At 41.8% G+C, this 18482-nt stretch overlaps 1 protein-coding gene across 32 annotated transcripts in view; it reads left to right on the top strand.

The window, feature by feature from the left end:
• The window catches only part of MECOM (MDS1 and EVI1 complex locus), a 480916-nt gene that overhangs the window by 441164 nt on the left and 21270 nt on the right, over positions 1-18482 (top strand). For 18 of the 32 annotated variants that reach the window (XM_088669184.1, XM_088669183.1, XM_060274382.2 and 15 more), the window contains 4 exons: positions 1064-2426; positions 2656-2742; positions 4786-4873; positions 13249-13275. In XM_088669184.1, coding sequence (XP_088525310.1) covers positions 1064-2426; positions 2656-2742; positions 4786-4873; positions 13249-13275 — 1565 coding nt within the window. The remainder of the gene's footprint in view (positions 1-1063; positions 2427-2655; positions 2743-4785; positions 4874-13248; positions 13276-18482) is intronic. The other 14 variants (XM_088669185.1, XM_060274383.2, XM_060274380.2 and 11 more) reach the window with 4 other exon arrangements.

The raw sequence follows: 18482 nt of genomic DNA, 5'->3' as shown, positions 1-18482 counted from the left end.
TGACCATAGGAATTGTTCCAAATGTAGAAATTAGCACAGAAAATGTATTCTTTGTTCATGGTGCACATATACAACCACAGTACCTTATTTCTGAAATCAGTCCAGTCTAGCTATCATGGTTATGCAATATATATATAGCAGTATATATCAAAAGCACTAAACCTGTGGTAACTTCTGTTTGGACTTTCTCAGATAAAAGTCGCTTTATATGCTTGTGCAATCAAAATAATGGAGCAAACCACGGGGTCAAGTTACTCATGCATATGCAAGTGTTTCTGGGGTCAATTTGGTATTTGTATTCTTTTCTGCAATTATGTTTTATGTCTCTAGATATCATTGTACTATAAAGCAGTGACCATAATCCAGAACTCCACATATGTGCAAAAGATTGGCTTGCACGTAACATTTTTGTATCTCTTCTCAACTTGCAAGTAGGGGACTGCTGAATTGGAAGGACGACAGGGGTTTCAGGTGCATGCATGTGGATTTTTCTGGATCCTGGCCAATGCATATAAAATCATGAACAATAAAAAAATAATACTAATGTTGATTTTTTTTAAAAAAAAAAGGGAAAGAAATGTGGGGTTTTTCATTTTCTGCTTCTCATTATATTTGCCTAACTGGATTCCTTGTTTTAGTGGTTGTGACAGGTTTTTTTTTAACATGCAACCTGCACTCAGACTCATCCTTTCAGATGTCTGACTAACAATGCAGCCCCTATACATGTTTAAGGCCTTGGTGCTATCCATTGTTGGTCATACTCAGAACAGACCCATTCAAATCAACAGACTGTGTTAAATGGGGCTTACTCTTAAGTGTATGCACATAGGAATGCTGGTTGCAGTCATAGTTGCATATACAAGGATATAAATTCCATTGAACTCAGTGGGTCTTATTTCTGTGTAAACATGTTTAGGAATGAGCTCTAAGTTTTCTAAAAGTATAAGAGATTTCAGATGCTCAGTTTAAAGCAGCTGGGTGGGACTGAATGTGGTGTGGGGAGGAGGAACAGAAAAAATTACTTTAAATCCTGAGATTTTTTGTTGTTGTTGTTTACACACAGGTGAGGTCTGCCATAAGTCCTATACTCAGTTTTCAAACCTTTGCCGTCATAAGCGTATGCATGCTGATTGCAGAACCCAAATCAAGTGCAAAGACTGTGGACAAATGTTCAGCACTACGTCTTCCTTAAATAAACACAGGAGATTTTGTGAGGGCAAGAACCATTTTGCGGCAGGAGGATTTTTTGGCCAAGGCATATCACTTCCTGGAACCCCAGCTATGGATAAATCTTCCATGGTTAATATGAATCATGCAAATCCGGGCCTTGCTGACTATTTTGGTGCCAATAGGCATCCTGCTGGTCTTACCTTTCCAACAGCTCCTGGATTTTCTTTTAGCTTCCCTGGTCTGTTTCCTTCAGGCTTGTACCACAGGCCACCTTTGATACCTGCTAGTTCTCCTGTTAAAGGACTTCCAAACACAGACCAATCAATCAAAAGTCAAAGTCCCCTCATGACACATCCTCAGACACTGCCAGCTACCCAGGATATTTTGAAGGCACTAAATAAGCACCCACCTAACCTAAGTGAAAATAAGCCAGTGGAGCTTCAACCAGAAAGGTCCTCCGAAGAGAGGCCGCATGAAAAGATCAGTGACCAGTCAGAGAGTAGTGACCTTGATGATGTCAGTACCCCCAGTGGGAGTGACCTGGAGACCACCTCTGGCTCTGATCTGGAAAGTGACATTGAAAGTGATAAAGAGAAATGTAAAGAAAATGGTAAAATGTTCAAAGACAAAGTAAACTCTCTGCAGAATTTGGCTTCCGTAAATAATAAGAAAGAATACAGCAATCATTCCATCTTCTCACCATCTTTAGAGGAGCAAACTGCGGTGTCAGGAGCTGTGAATGATTCTATAAAGGCCATTGCCTCTATTGCTGAAAAGTACTTTGGTTCGACAGGACTTGTGGGGCTACAGGACAAAAAGGTTGGAGCCTTACCTTACCCTTCCATGTTTCCCCTCCCATTTTTTCCAGCATTCTCTCAGTCAATGTACCCATTTCCTGATAGAGACTTGAGACCGTTACCTTTGAAAATGGAACCCCAATCGCCAGGTGAAGCAAAGAAGATCTTAAAGGGAAACTCCGAGTCTCCCTTTGACCTTACCACTAAACGTAAGGAGGAGAAACCACTTACTCCTATAACCTCAAAACCAGCAGCTCCATCAGTGACCAACCAGGACCAGCCTCTAGATTTGAGTATGGGCAGCAGAAGTCGAGCTAGTGGTACAAAACAGACTGAGCCTCGGAAAAACCATGTGTTTGGAGGAAAGAAAGGAGATATTGATCTTGAATCAAGGAAGTCATCGGACATCTCTTTGCAACATGCAAGGCCGACACCTTTCTTTATGGATCCCATTTACAGGTAATACACATGAAACAAGCTATACAAATGGCCTATGATCCTCAGTCATTTATTGTAATAAAATGCACAAATAGTTGAAATTTGAATGATTGCAGCTTAGGGACTGGGAATTTTTAAACATTTATTCTCTTAATACAAAATAATTATTATATTTGAAGCAATTTTCCCTTCAGAAAAAATAATGTATTTAAAAATTGGCAGTCAAATCCAGCTTTTGTTTGCAAACTAGGAACGTCGATCTCCACTGCAATCAAAGGTGTTTCACTCAAGAACTCAAAACACGTTGTACCATAGCAACACAACGTGGAACTCAAGGGTAAAATTCTGCCTTTATTTACAATCAAGTAATCTACTGATTTGTTTTTAATTATTGGGAAGTGTTTGTTGCACTCTGCTGTGCAGAGTATTACAACTACCTGTAATGCATGATAAATAGTAATATAGCAATGAAATAACAATAACAGTAAATATTATTTAGTGTGTTCAGATCTTATTGAACACAGGGCAATAGAACAATCCTTCCAAAGGGAAATAGCAATATATGCTATTTTCTGGATATATCCAGGGAGACACCAGAAAGAGCCAATTCATTCAAACCAATTCAATTTGATATCCCTGATTAAAGATTTTTCTGGGTTTTCATTAAATAGTTTTTTTTATTTGCTACATTGAATGGGTACTGTCTGTCTTGTGATCTCTGGAAAGAAAATACAATAAATTGTTCCCCCAAGTTTGCCACTTCAAATGGCAGGCTAGCCAAGTTTCTCTCTTTTTAAGTAAGAGCCCAAGCCTGATGGATCTATCATCAGGCATGCAGCTGTACCCAAATATAGTTTTCTCGTGAGTGGAAGTTTTCTAGCTGCCCCCTGACAATGCAGACTAGTGTGTTTCCCATGAGTATACTGACTTCTATTGGTGTACAGCTATACGTGTGAATGTGTTGCAAAGGAGCAAAGCGTACCACAAGAACAGATGAACAAAAATCTAAACAAAATATAATTGGACAGGGGATAATAATGACTGCTGGCTGCCTAAGGTGTTCATTCCCATGTAATATGCCAGCACACAGTACCGTACAGCAAGAGTTGTCTAAATTAATTGAATAATTAAAGACTCTTTAATTAAAGCCCTTGATAACCCACCCACAGAGCAGAGAGCTCACTGCATCTCTGCATGATTTACTGCTGTGGCTTAACATCCTTTCAATGAACCTCTGCTTTGGATGGCACTCTCTCTCTAATGGAGAAACTCATTCATCCGCAATGCAGAGATGGCAGCAGAATTACCCACCCTTAGAGGGGCCTCCAATCTGCCTGTGCCTGAGTCACTGCTCTGGCCTTGCTTCTTTCCCACCAGGAGACATACCCAGATCAGTGACTCATGCAGAAACCCAGGGAGTGGGGGGCTCCTCTGAGAGTGAGTAATTTTTACTATTACATATTCTACAACTATGCTCTTCAGGTTAAACAGGCAAAGGAACATTTTATTTTTATATTTTGAAAGAATAAAGTTTGGGAAAAACTGGCCTACGTTTATGAACAAGTGCTGAATGACGCCAACTTGCTGTTTTCGAATATCACATCTGGATATTCATGAATGAGATTTAGACCTAAATAAATATAGCATCTCTATGAAAATTACCCCTCACCTCCGGTTTTGTTTATTTCTGTAGTATTTGTCTACTATGGAATTTGCTGCTTCAGTCACTTGGCACAACTTAAATAATCTACAACTTCCAAATGTAAAACAAAAAATCCTCTCCTTCTTTAAACAGTTAGCCAATATTGACATGATATAAACCAGGCGGACCTTCATGATAAGTTACAAAAAAACCCATAATCCTATTTTGGGGGAGAAAATATGAAAATAGAAATAGATGTATTTTGTATTTGAAGTGGTGAGTGTCGATGCTAACATATTTGGAACTCATTTCCCATACTTCAAAAGCAGATAATATTAATAGTAAAACAACAATAAATGTTTCATAGAAATATTTTCAGTCCAATTCTTTCTTTGTTTTTAATATTTGATTTTGTTCCATAGAAAATTGGCCATTTCAATTCTGTAGTTTTGATAATATAGTTATGGTTTTGATAACTGTGCTCAGACCACTCAGCAGTTTCTGTTGTGCATAATAGTAGATACTTGAAACTGGAATGTTTCCAGAGTCACTGGTGTAGTTTTTTAAGGGGTGCCCACCAGCCACATTGGCATTAATGAGAATAGTGAATTGCACCTCCTTGTCTTTGATCTTTGTGCCTGAGAAGTTTTGCCTCTCGTTCCGAATCCAAGTTATCAAATAGTTATCCATATGTGAGACTGAGTCATCACAAGAACATTCTTATTTTAACATTTACAGAGTAGAAAAAAGAAAGCTAACTGACCCGCTTGAAGCTTTAAAAGAAAAGTACTTGAGACCATCCCCGGGATTCTTATTCCACCCACAAGTAAGTATTTTTTATAATCAAGATGTTGTTGTTGTGATGGTAAACAAACATGTTAAGCCATAGACGCAGGTGCACAGGAACAACGGGAATCTTAGTCATTATCGGATTTCCTAGAACATGCAAGTTTTAGTGAGCAGGGAGAAACAAACCACGTAGCATTGTTTTACTTTTCACAATGTTTTTCAGGAAGACTTCAAGAGAACAGTGCAACTGTCTCCACATGCCCAGTGGAATTTTGGAGTTGTGTGTCTCAGATGCCACATGAGAAGCCCCTTAGGGTGTACTGGAAGTGGTCTTTCATCTGGCATGAATGCCTCTAAGAAAAAATCCCAGAAGTTGCACTATGCACACTGGCATGAGCAAAATGCTGGGCACACCCAAAGCACCGCCCTGAATTTCTAGCCTCTGTTTTCAAGGCGCTTTGCTTGTTAAACTAAGTTCTTATGCAGTTATGCCAAACAAAAGCACCTGGTGAAATGATAATATGACTGATCTACCATATGTCTACTTCTCAATTTTTCGAGATATGTCAACTGGGAGCAACTTCTGGTATTTGCTTATGTCATACCTGCCAGGGGGTAAAAATGCCCAACCCAACTGCGTGACAGACAGGCTCAGTCACAAGTTTAGGGTCTATTTGGTTTCTAAGCCACAGGAATTTGTGGGTCCACCTTAATACATAACCTTTGCCATCTGTAACTTCTTGATGCATGAGATAAAATTGAGCACTGCTTGCATAGACCTCACAATTTTTGTTTTGTCAGGTCAGGGTGGCTTCTTCTGGTTGTGCTAGTTTAGTAGCCTAAACAAAGGTCTAGGATCTTGGAATTCTAATTTCTAATGCTATGTTTCATTTATAACACTATAGGCAAACACCGATATGATTGTTAACCTCCTTGTTAACAGAATGCTCCACAGTACTGTAGAAAGCCACTGTTTTACTGTTGAAAATAATTATCCGCAGCTTAGCAAGCAAGGCCAAGATCAGAGGATAAGGTTACGAGAACTTGTCAGCAACCGTATTTGTGATAGTCCATAACATTACAAATATTAGCGTAGGCTGGCATTCAGGGAAGATTTATTTCATAAGAATCTACCAATAAAGAATGCATAGTTTATACTAACTAATTTCAGGACAAAATTATAGGGAATGCAGTACATTATGTGACCCATGAGAGCAGCAAAAAAGCCAGACTATACAACAGTGATGGGATAAAATCAGCCCAAAAACTTTATTGACAGCAGCAGACAGGGCAAGGGTTGGCATGGCATTGGGTCCCTGGATCAGTTCACCATTCCACAAGCCCCATGTTGATGGGATAGATCTGCTGGGTTTGTATTGCTCCAAACCTGCATGATAGGAGTAGGCCAGTGTTGAACCTTGCTGTGGTGCAAGCCAAGCAAGCAAGGTCTCACTGAGGGACCAGGGTGCAGATTCCAACAGGGCATATACTGAACCCATGACTGGTCCATCCTCCCCCCCCTTTGGGGGGGCCCCACACACTATGTTGACTATGTTGATCCTGACCAATGCCATTTCTGCCCTCATACAAACAATGTTCTTCCGTCTAACAAAGGAAAGCCATAATTTCACTGAGGGAAAGGTGGAAAAAAACCCAACCAAGTGCCAATCAGGTAGAGAGAGATCATTTCCGATTCTGTCAACCAGCGACCCAAAATTGCTCAGTGAAGGCTCTAAGCCAGTGCTTCCCCCCCAAAAAAAATGTTTAGGTGTACTCTCATTTTACTACTCATATTGAAATACTGCCCCTCAATGATGCCAAACTTAGATTCACAAAATGTTTAGGGGTATGCGTCCCCCTGTGTCCCCCCAGAAAAAATCACTGCTCTAAGGGTGCGTAGGCTGGAAGCTCTCAAAGCAAAATGGCTGTGAGCACCAGGGGAAGCAGCCTTATATAGGCTTTCCCCTCCCCTCTTTAGCAAGGGCTCATGGGGCAGCTTTTTCCCATGCGCTCATCACACAGAGTGTACAGCAGAATTGGCTGCAATCTATGGGCCATAGCACTGCCGGGCAAAGGGCCCCCATGCTTATTGGGCACAGAATGGGGCTTGGCAGTGTTTTTATATTTTATTTTTTTGTGTGCATGAGGCTCCAGGCTCAACCCTAGTATCACAATTGGTATTTTGAATTAAACAACAACAACAACAACAGTTGCCAAGCATAAAGTGTTTCCTTCCAGGTCTATTGCATGCACAGATGTTAAGTCTCATATGCAGTCATCCTCATGGCATCAAAACAGACTTGGAAAATCTTTTACATTACAGATTAAGCTCACATCCACAGGGTATAACCTCAGTCTAGAGCCTTGAGATATTTTCTCCAGTGGCTGCTGTGACTGAGGCAAAAGGGAGATTACTGTACTATTGTTAATAAATGATATAAATCGAGACAATATGGAGTCAAACACATCTTTCTTTGTTACTCCTCTTATCACTATTAGATGGTGAGTTAAGCATTCCATAACTGTTCTAATTGTTTTTTGAGAGCCAGCATAAAGCAGTAGCTAGAGTATGAGAATCTAGTTACAATGTATGTTTTGTCATGAGGATGCTAGCAAAAAACTCCCTTCTATATAAAGTGATTGCTCTTTGACATAGCTTTTGAACTGTTCACATGGGGGAAGTCACAAGAAATAGTTTTTATGCCTTCACGTATGATGGAAAGAATGGATGATGTGCAATGTGATGGACCCAATCAAAATGGTACAGCGGGGAATCAGTTACTACAGGGTGAATGTTTTCCACATCTTCTCAGTGGCAAATACAATGTGTGGTTTGGTGTTTAGGCTGGCATGCTATTAATCCAATGCATACAGCAGGATGCACTCTCTGCCCCGGAATGTGAGAAGGGTGATCTGCATACAGAACATTGAGATGTGACATGCCATAAACATGATTCAGCACTGTGGAGCCTGCATTGCTCCCAGGGACTCCAGTGAGCTGCAAGAAATGAAGTAGACTGGATAACTGAGGCCAACCAAACACTTGCTAGAACACATAATCATGCCTGTTGCATGGCAGAGAATAGCTTACTTTGCCGCCTCCACTGCTTGCATCCACAAGCAAGTGGGCTACAGAGCTGTTCAGGATGGTCCAGGGAACGTCTAAACCTTCTCCAGTGAACTTTGAGAATAAAATTGGTTGCATCTGCAGCAACTTGGACTATAATTTTGTTGCAGATCCCACTGAGATGTCCAGTGCATCAGCTGATCTTATTTTGTGGGGTCTTGCAGTTACTGAGGCATTGAAGACATGAACAAGGTGCCTGCAGCAGTGCTACCAATCATGTGTTTTCTTGATCCCTGCTGCTCTTGACTGATAAGGACTAGGCAGGAAGCAGCTATGACCGGGTGGGTTCAGGGTGTGGTGATGAGCCGGTTGTGCCACCATTCCTCAAGAAACCCACCTTGGACCTGTTGGTGTATGACAACTACTGCCTAGTCACTAATATCCCCATCTTGAGGAACTAGAGAGATCCACAGTAACCCAGCTGTAGGAACTCTTGGATAGTACTGATTTTCAGGACCCAATTCAGTGCCTGGGTGTAGTTGTGGGATGGATGAGGGCCAGTGAGATGACAGCTCTGTAAGTAATCAGTTCTTGGGTCAAGGAAATAAGTCACCTATTCTGAAACGGTTACATCATTGCTACTAGAGACCCAAGTGACCATAGCGGCTAGGACTAGGAGTGCCTTTTACCAGGTTTGGCTAGTGCAGTAGCTATGATGGTTCCTGGACAGGGATAGCTTAGCCATAGTGACCCACACATTGGGTCATCTCAGCAATGGATTACTGCAGTGTAGCCTTTGCAGGGCTTATCCCAAGGCTGGTTCAGAAGCTGCAGTCAGTACAGAATGTGTAGCATGACTGCTCAGTGGAGTTGCATATTGTGAACATAGCAGAGGCAAGTGCATTGGCTGTCAATTTGCTACTGAGCCTGGTTTGATGTTTCGCTGTTAGCTTATAAAGCCCTGAACAAATGTATCTGTAAGAGTGCCTTCTCCCATATAGACTGCCCAACTCATTGAAATCAGCGGATGGGACTCTTACAGCCACTTGTATTCTGCCTTGTATTCAGCAGGTAGAGAGGTCTTTGCCTACCTGGGAAATTAGGCTTGCATAAACTGCATTATGTTTTAAGCATGTAGTAAAAAGGTGTTTGCTCCAAGAGGCATCTTTGGATTAGTAAATGTTGCTGCATACATGGCAACCAAATTGGACTACTATATATTTGTATATATATATTGTTTTATACTGATTGTTTTTGTTGCTTTGTAATTCTGTGTTGTACACTGCTTTGGATTTTAAAAAAATATAAAGCAGTATATAAAGATTTTAAATAAAATAAAATGCAGGATTTCTGCAAAAGCTGGCCTTGGGCCTAAGCTACTTCATAGGGTTGTTATGAAGCAAAAATGTGGCTTTGAGCTACTTTAAAGGTTGTGTAATAAATACATATTGGAAAGGGAAGAAAGGAAAAGAAGAGGAACCATGGAGGTGGCAGAGGGAAGTTGGCAGGGAGCAACTATAAGAAGGATCGTAAGAAGAGCCTGCTGGATCAGGCCTGCAGCCCATGTAGCCCAGCCGCCTGGTCTCACAGATGGGCCAGCCAGATGCCTCAGGGAAAGCTGCAAGCCAGACCTGAGCACAATAGCGCTCTCCCCAGGAAAGGCTGCCATGCAGCACCTTCTTTTCTCTAACAACCACACTACATTTTGTGATGACTAAGAGACAGTTCCTTTGTACCCAGGAAGATGATTTAAACTTCATCACATCTTTTCCTTCTGCCAAACTTCATATTCTGAGAGCCACTTCTAACTTTTAGTTCGGAAGGGGTAAAATCTTCACACAACACTGCTTGTTTGAAACAGATATTATACTTTTTAAAATGAAAACTTGAAGCTATTGGGGGGGGGTAGTTTATTTGGGGATTTCCATATAAATTAGGACGTAACTGACAGTGAATGTCTACCCAGACCACCTGTCATGTATGCTTTAGTTGAGTTGAGCTTCCTGCATTTCAGGGGGTTGGGCTAGATGGCCCTACAATTCTGTGATTTTATGGGTACGTGATTGCAGCCTGAGAGTGTTATTTTCATAGGATTAGCATGCCATGACGTCAGCAGTGATCACAGACACTGAGTTAAAAGCAGTAGCTGTGTTCAGCAACCAAAGTTCTGAGGTGACTTAGTGGATGGTGGGTGAAGTGAACTCCATTGTCTCTACCCATCTCTCTCACCCCTATATATCGATGGCAGTCACTCTCCCACTTCACAAACCATTGCTCTGTTTTGCTTGTGGGAAATGTACCCTTTAGAAGTACTTTTTGTGTGGTGGCTAACACTGTGTTAGGTGTTTATCAGCTACAATAACCTGAGAGCCAGAATGCCATAGTTGTTCAAGTGGGGAGATGCATATTCAAGTCCCCACTCAGCCTAACCGAATTCATAGGGTTGCTGTGAGAATAAAATGGGAGAAACCACTTACGCTGTTCTGGGCTTTGTGGAGTGAAGGCAGATTTTAAATGTAGTATTACTAATAAAATGCTGATGATGAGATGTGTGGGTTGCGGTACATGCCACCCCAGGGTAGTGCTACATGTCAGAGTGGATTAGAAACAGACCCAAAAGAACTGTATTTTATTATTTTATGTGAGCCATCTTGGGTAGACTTCTGGATCAAAAGGAAGAACAGAAATAAAATAGAGTAATTAACATAGAAACATAGGAACTGGCCTTATATTGAGTCAAACAAGTGGTCCATCTAGCTCAGGCATCCCCAAACTTCGGCCCTCCAGATGTTTTGGACTACAATTCCCATCTTCCCCGACCACTGGTCCTGTTAGCTAGGGATCATGGGAGTTGTAGGCCAAAACATCTGGAGGGCCGAAGTTTGGGGATGCCTGATCTAGCTCATTATTATTTACACTGAATGGCAGCAGCTCCCCTGGCCCTACCTGGAGATTGTAGAGATGGAATCCGAGACCTTCTGTATGGAAGGCCAACTGCTCTACCACCAAGCTACAAATATTGATAAACCCTATGTCAGAACTCCTAGGGACGTGGGTGGCGCTGTGGTCTAAACCACAGAGCCTAGGGCTTGCCGATCGGAAGGTTCGAATCCCTGCGAAGGGGTGAGCTCCCGTTGCTTGGTCCCAGCTTCTGTTAACCTAGCAGTTTGCAAGCACGTCAAAGTGCAAGTAGATAAATAGGTACCGCTCTGGCAGGAAGGTAAACAGCGTTTCCGTGCGCTGCTCTGGTTTTGCCAGAAGCGGCTTAGTCATGCTGGCCACATGACCTGGAAAAACTGTCTGCGGACAAACGTCGGCTCCCTCGGCCAGTAAAGCGAGATGAGCGCTGCAACTCCAGAGTCATACATGACTGGACTTAACTGTAAGGAGTCCTTTTTTTTTAAGTCAGAACTCACTCCTACCCAAACCTCTACGGCTATAGTTGGAATGAGGCGATTAAAACAAATACACTTGTTTTGGCTGCAGTGACTTAGCGCCTCCTAGTAGCCCCTGCAAAAGGATGTAGTAAGAGGTTAATGGAAGGCTGGTCATCAGGTTTGCCCCATGGGGATGTGACTGAGCCTCATGGAATCTTCCTTGTGGAATGCACAAGGCATAGAAAATAAAGTGTAGGGTAACGCAAGGTATGGGCTCATAAGTGGGCATTCACATTTGTAGGTTTGAATTGTCCTTTCTTTTTGTGTGGAGAAGAATCATGCCCAGGGGTGGAGTGTATGCCTGTGCTGCCTGGGGCGGTGCGTGGGGTGTGCCCCCGAGGGGAGTGCAGCAGGCGTCCTTGGCGCACCACAGTTCAGGGTAGGAGAGGCGCAGGGAAGCTGCTGCCCATTGTCCTCCTGCTTACCTCCTCCAGGTCAGGCCTGTGCCAGGAGCAAGCGCCACAGCTCCTTCTTATGTGGAGCCTGCTGTGAGGGAGCCTGTTTGAGCCCCCTCACAAAATTGTATCCAGGCCCATGACCCCCATGCCCCTCCCATGCTATGCCTCTGATCATGCCGATCTAGCCTGCATGCATTATGAGGCTATGCATAGTACACCTGAAGCACTCATAATCTTACCCATGTATTGGCAGCATGCACAGATGAAATTACTTTTCTTGGAGATGCAAAGAAAGTTTTGGTTGAGTGAATGCTGATCAGCTGTCAGATTGAGAGATCTCCCTTAGCCGGCCTGCTTTTCCTTGGACCTTTGCTTTTCCTTACTCTAGCTCCTCTGTCAGTTGTTCCTTTACATAATTCTGCCACCACTTGGAAATACTCCCATTTTTGGCTGTTATCACTTGATCAACCGATCTTGAAAAATCTACATTGGCTCCCAGTACATTTCCGAGCACAATTCAAAGTGTTGGTGCTGACCTTTAAAGCCCTAAATGGCCTCGGTCCAGTATACCTGAAGGAGCGTCTCCACCCCCATCGTTCTGCGCGGACACCGAGTTCCAGTACCGAGGGCCTTCTGGCAGTTCCCTCATTGCGAGAAGCCAAATGGCAGGGAACCAGGCAGAGGGCCTTCTCGGTAGTGGCGCCCGCTCTGTGGAACGCCCTCCCATCAGATGTCAAAGAGAAAAACAGCTACCAGATTTTTAGAAGATATCTGAAGGCAGCCCAGTTTAGGGAAGCTTTTAATATTTAAGAAATTAGTGTATTTTAATATTTCTGTTGGAAGCCACCCAGAGTGGCTGGGGAAACCCAGGCAGATGGGTGGGGTATAAATAATAAATTATTATTATTATCACTATTGCATCTCTTAACCTTAAGCACTTGTTATACATTGCACTTGTGAATAAGGTAAATTAGCAGAAAGGAAACAATAAATAAATCTGTACTGTATGTGAATATGTTTTATTCTAAAGTGAAATTTAGAGAAGCTATTAGGACCAAGCCACACAGACCCTGTTTAAAAGAAAAATGCGCTTAAAATAAACACATCATGATTTATTTTTTGAAAACGATCATTTTGGAACGTAATAATTACAATGGCCACACTGCATTTTGGATATGATGGACAAGTTCAGACATAGCACTGGCTCCCTTTTAACTGTGGTTAAGAAATGGCAAGCCAGCTTTGGGAAAGTATTCAGCTCCCTCCCACTTCCCTACCTTTCTCTGGATCAAATTGCCCTCTCCTGCCTTAAGAGAAATTTCAACACTTCACATACAAATAATCCACTTCCAGAAGGGTAATCCATGTTAGTCACTCATAGCAAAAACAACAAAGAATTTTAGGAGCTTAAAGACAAACAAATTTATTGTAGCATGAACTATACATTAATTGCAATAAGGGATCCAAATGCAGGAATAATGTGTTGTTTTTGTTTCAATTTTGCTCCCAGTTCCAATTGCCTGATCAAAGAACTTGGGTAAGTTCATTATTTATATTTTCAATTTAAACACTGTAGAAGAAATTGCATAAGAAACGTGACATGAAAACTCATTTACTTCACTGCAACCCTACAAGTCTTTCCCTGCTAATTATTTTAGCTCTCCTAAATCACACTTGTGTCTTATTTTACTTTTCATCAAATGCTAGTCTTTACTCCATTACACGTTCTAATGAATGGGAGTCTGCTACAAAGGACTGTATGTGCAACCATTTCCAAGAATTGTATTAAGATTTCTAGAGGCATAAAATTGTTATGCCAGTGAGTGATCCAAAGCTCTGAGCTTACAGCAGCACAATTGCGCACACAAAGCATTTTACTGTGCTAGTGTGGGCTTTGTATGCCATCTACTATAGATCAGAAGCCATCAAATTAGGGAGATTAGATGACATCCCTCACAGATCACAGCGCTCCCCTCACATGTACAAGCAATACATGCATGTGTCAGTACATGCATAAAGCAGAACATGCAAAACACACAGATGTGTGCTAGTGGCTGCCACAGCTAGGAAGTACCAAGCTAGGTTGTGCAACCCTGTCATCCACTCACACATTTTTGAACATGTGATGGGGGACCTGTCTGAGCACCCCCCTTTGAAGCAATCTTTTGCAGATGAATCCATGTAAAGGAATATTATATAGTCAATATTTAAGTATATTTCCCTCCCTCCCACCCCAGGGAAACCCTATCGCTCAATCAGAGCAAACATCAATGGGGTTTTCTATGGATTTATGTTTGCCCCAATTCAAAGCTAAAGAGCCTGGCAAAGGAGCAGGGCAATGAGAAAAACTCTTGGACCTGTGCTCTTTAGACATGGAACAAGTGGAAGTATGGATGGGCCTACAGTTGGCTTGGACAAAAATGAGAAGCTCAACTGCTTCTTGTGGCACTTCACCAGTTCACCTCAGTACTCTGCACGTGACCATTACAATTTACTTCTCTCTTTGTTTTATTGTTTTCATGGTTAGTAGCAGTACTTTGTACAGCTCCATTTTTTAATTGTGAGCCCTGAACCTGGGGGATGAGAATTATTGATTGATTGGACAGTTTATTAATATTTTCTTGGCGGTGTGCAAAAAATTATGAAATAGTGGACTACCATCCATCAGACACAAAACAAAAGGGAAAGGAACAAGGAGGGCAAGCAAATTCAAGTACCAGTTCTTCATAAATTATATTATATTCTTCATAAATGTTATGATGATGACCAGGTGGATTGTCTGCTGATGGAGGCATTTCTGACAAAGAGCAAAGTACACTGCAGTTTTTCCAACCCAAGCTATACAGTGGGAGTGAGGAGACTCACCTCTCCCACTGATGCAGCCAGATATATTTAGCTTGTGCATCATGGTGAACATTGGTGAGGTGAACAACTACCAATAATTATAGCCAGTCACATGACAAGGTCTAACCTCCATAAAGGTTTTCAGGTCAGACTTGCTCCTTTTTAGAACAGCAAGGGATTTCAGGTTCAAATGAAGACCACAGATCCATGTTTTTCAAACCAGATCAGCTCTGAGAAATGAGAGGTGGGTGTGAGGGGTCTCATTTAATGAGCAAAATGGATATAAAGCTGAGGAGTGCAGACCTTCCCTGCTACACATCTTTTCTGCAGTCTGTCTCACAATGTCACTTTTCTGGCTCCAGTACCAAAATAGTGATCAGATTAGAGAAAGGCATTTGGGGAGAAGGGCTACAGAAAAATAAGTGATGGGAAGGTTTCGTATTTCAAGAATGTTACAAGTGACTAGCAAAAAACTGGCTGAACGTCTTCAACCCCAGTTTGTTCCCGCTGTCACTTGTAGGTTTAAGGCAGTTTACAATATTTTAACATTTTCCCTCCCTTGCTGTATCCCACTCCTTTCTCGCTGGCGGATTAGAGAAAGAGATGAACAATGAAATTCCCAGCCAAATGACCTCTCCCGTTTTCCTTTCTCCCATTCGCATGAACAAATCCATACAATCCACTCACGAGCAAATCCATACAATTCTTCTTGAGGGTCGCTAAAATAGACCCCAAAATAAAATGTATTGGCAATGACAATGAAAAGATGCTCATATGGTCTAGATTTTTCATATTTCTTAAAAATGCACTAATTAACATAGAAAATGAACATCTGTATCATTTTTCGTTTCCCATGAGTAATGGTGGTCAGCCATTTTGTGAAACAAGCCTTCAGTGGCCTAATTTATGAAATGCTAGGGTCATGTAATCCTCAGATTTCAAGGTATTAAGTCATTATTTATTTTTAACAGACCATTTGCCCTATATATCTGCTACTGTTTTTCTGTTCCTAGCTAATAAACTTTGACATAAAGTGACACAAGGCCATGTTTGATGGTATCAAACCCATCCAAGATGCTTATAAATACCGTCTCCCCTCCAGTTATGGCCATGTCTACATTTTTGGGCCTGAACTGGGAGAGCGTGCAGGTTTGCGTCACCCAGCAGTTTATAGCCTCTCTGGGACTGAAAGGGAGGTATGGGATACAAGCAGCTTCCTTTTCTAAACTTCTGAATGCAGATAGAATCAGCTATTTACGTATGTAAATCAAAATTTGTAAGCTGTATAGCATTAAAATATGCTGGGTTTTTAAATTTTATTTTTAAACACACTTAGCTCAGATTAAGAGCATGCATTGCTTAACCATAAGGAGCCTGTGTATGAGAGAGAAAACAAAGAACTCTCTTGCCACCCCCAGCTCTAGGAATGTCTCTGTAGACGTATAAAATCAAATTGTTGCCCTGAATTTCTTCTTCTCTTAATATGAGGTAACATGATGTTGGTTCTGGATAAGGAAGATTGTCTCCCTCGGTGAGGAAATATTTCAGTGCCAGACATCTATTCCATCCATGCATTCACATATGAATATTGGGGCAGGAAGGGATGAATAGGGGCACTATTTCTTTAATCACTCTCCTTAAAGCCTTCCTCAATCTCGGCCCTCCAGATGTTTTTGGCCTACAACTCCCATGATCCTTAGCTAGCAGTACCAGTTGTCAGGGATGCTGGGAATTGTAGTCTCAAAACATCTGGAGGATCAAGGTTGAGGAAGCCTGCCTTATACCTTGATGCCTGGAGGAGAGCTGTTCTTTCAACAGTGAATCGGCTCAGGCTGGGAGGCCGCATTGCTTCATGGCTGTCAGTCAGCCTGTCCCCCTCCTCCCAAATATCCTCATGTACTAGTGATAACTCTGAAGATCCTGCCTGACTCTCCATTTTCTCTGTTCCTGTGGTCCCAGGGGAGATTTTTGTTGTTTTTTTGGAAGGGTGCGTGTGTGTCTGTGTACCAACAGGAACTCGGGCAACTTGAAGTGGGCAGTGGTGGCTGGTAATATTTTGACTTAGGGCTGCCATTTTTAACCATGCTGTTTTCATCATAAGATGACTTGTATGGCACTTATTTAGGAAAGTGTGGCATTATACTTGTGCAGAGTGATATTGTCTCCTCCTCTAAAAAATAAAACAAAACACTGCACATCTATGGGCAGGGAAAGAGTTTCCATGCAAGAGGGCCCAAGTACGATTTTCAGACAAGAATGACTCCATACCGCCTATATAGAAATTAAGCCTATATTCTATATAATATGACTAAAAATTTTGAGTACATGAATACAAGTTCTTTGCCAAAAACTAAACATACTTTTAAAATGTGATGGACATTTGCTTCTAGTTTCATGCAGCCCCGCCCCCACAAAAATCAGTTCAACTATTCATTATCCAAAAGACTCTTTTCTCTAAATTAAAATAACAAATACTAAGCTATAGAAACAGCTCCTCAAAGGAGGAAACACTCACTGTTTTCTCTGGCCTAATGGTCTGTCTATTCCCATACTATTTCCAACAGTGGCCAGCCAGATGCTACTTGGGAAGTCCGTTTCGTACCTGCTAAGTCCCTGTTTGGTGTCCCCAGCTTGACAATCAGATGTACTACATCTGAATATGGATGTTCCATCTCCTGCCTAAAATATATTCTTGACTGACCTGTCCTCCATTAATTCTGCAAAGAGTTAACTATGCTATTGCCCGTTACAACACAGTATGGCATTGAACTCCATATATTTATTGTGCAGGTTGTTGTTGGTTGTTTTTTTTTTAAATGCTGCCTTAAAAGTTATGAAGCAATTATTTCCTTTTATAGTTCCTGTTCATGTTTTGAGATAATTTCTCTAATTTTACATTTCCCAGTGTTCACAGTCTGATATCACTGATCATGCAGCTTCCTACACCAAAAGGTTCAAATATTTTGCTCAGCGGTAGAGCACATGCCATGAAATTTTTTGCTATAAAGGATTTTTAGTAACTGGGCAGGAAACCACCCCTGTCAAAATTCCTGTGATTAATTTGAGTCAGTGTTGACTGGGAGTATAATCTTTTGTCCTGCTATTCACACCTGAGCACCGCCCTGGAATTTGTGATGTGATAGCATGTATGCATTTATGAATTAATGAATGAATATGTACATATATAAAGCTTTTGCAGAATGCTTTTCTTATGCCACTATGTCAGAGTTTCCCAAACTTGGGTCTCCAGCTGTTTTTGGACTACAATTCCCACCATCCCTGACCACTGGTCCTGCTAGCTAGGGATGGTGGGAGTTGTAGTCCAAAAACAGCTGGAGACCCAAGTTTGGGAAACCCTGCACTACGTCATCACTACTTTCACATATCTCGGAATAGCAAACCAGGGAGCAATGCAGTAGAGAAAAGTATAACCAATGAGCCAGGAATCCTTCAAGCACAAATGTTGCCTCAGCCATGGACTCACTAGTTGGCCAAGGAAAGTCACTGTCTTCTAGCTTCAACCATCATCTGCGACATGAGAATAATGCTACTGGCCCGCTGTACTTTAATGGTTGCTGAGATGATGTATGTGAAGCACTATGAATGCTTTAAAAAAGTGCTATGTAAATAGTAGAAGTAGTAGCAATAATAGTGTTTCAGGTCAGAGGGAGTGATTCCTGGGCTTGACCTGAGAAACTTGCCCTTCTATTTTTGGAAACTAAGCAGACCATTCACATTCTGATGGTCTGAGTTTTTGCTAGTAGCCATTGTTATATAGCTATGACATTCTTGCAGAGTTTCCTTCCCCTTCAACTGCTGATATGTCCTCTAGACCCGAGTTCTGCCTCAGCAACCTTCCCTTGGTTTTCTTTGTCTGGGAACATCTGTTCAGATGGGGAA

Source organism: Zootoca vivipara, chromosome 5 (genome assembly GCF_965207765.1).
Source record: "Zootoca vivipara chromosome 5, rZooViv2.hap1.1, whole genome shotgun sequence".
Classification (NCBI taxonomy): domain Eukaryota; kingdom Metazoa; phylum Chordata; class Lepidosauria; order Squamata; family Lacertidae; genus Zootoca; species Zootoca vivipara.
Note: the sequence above shows the minus strand (reverse complement) of the source record. Positions and strands in the feature narration are given on the sequence as shown.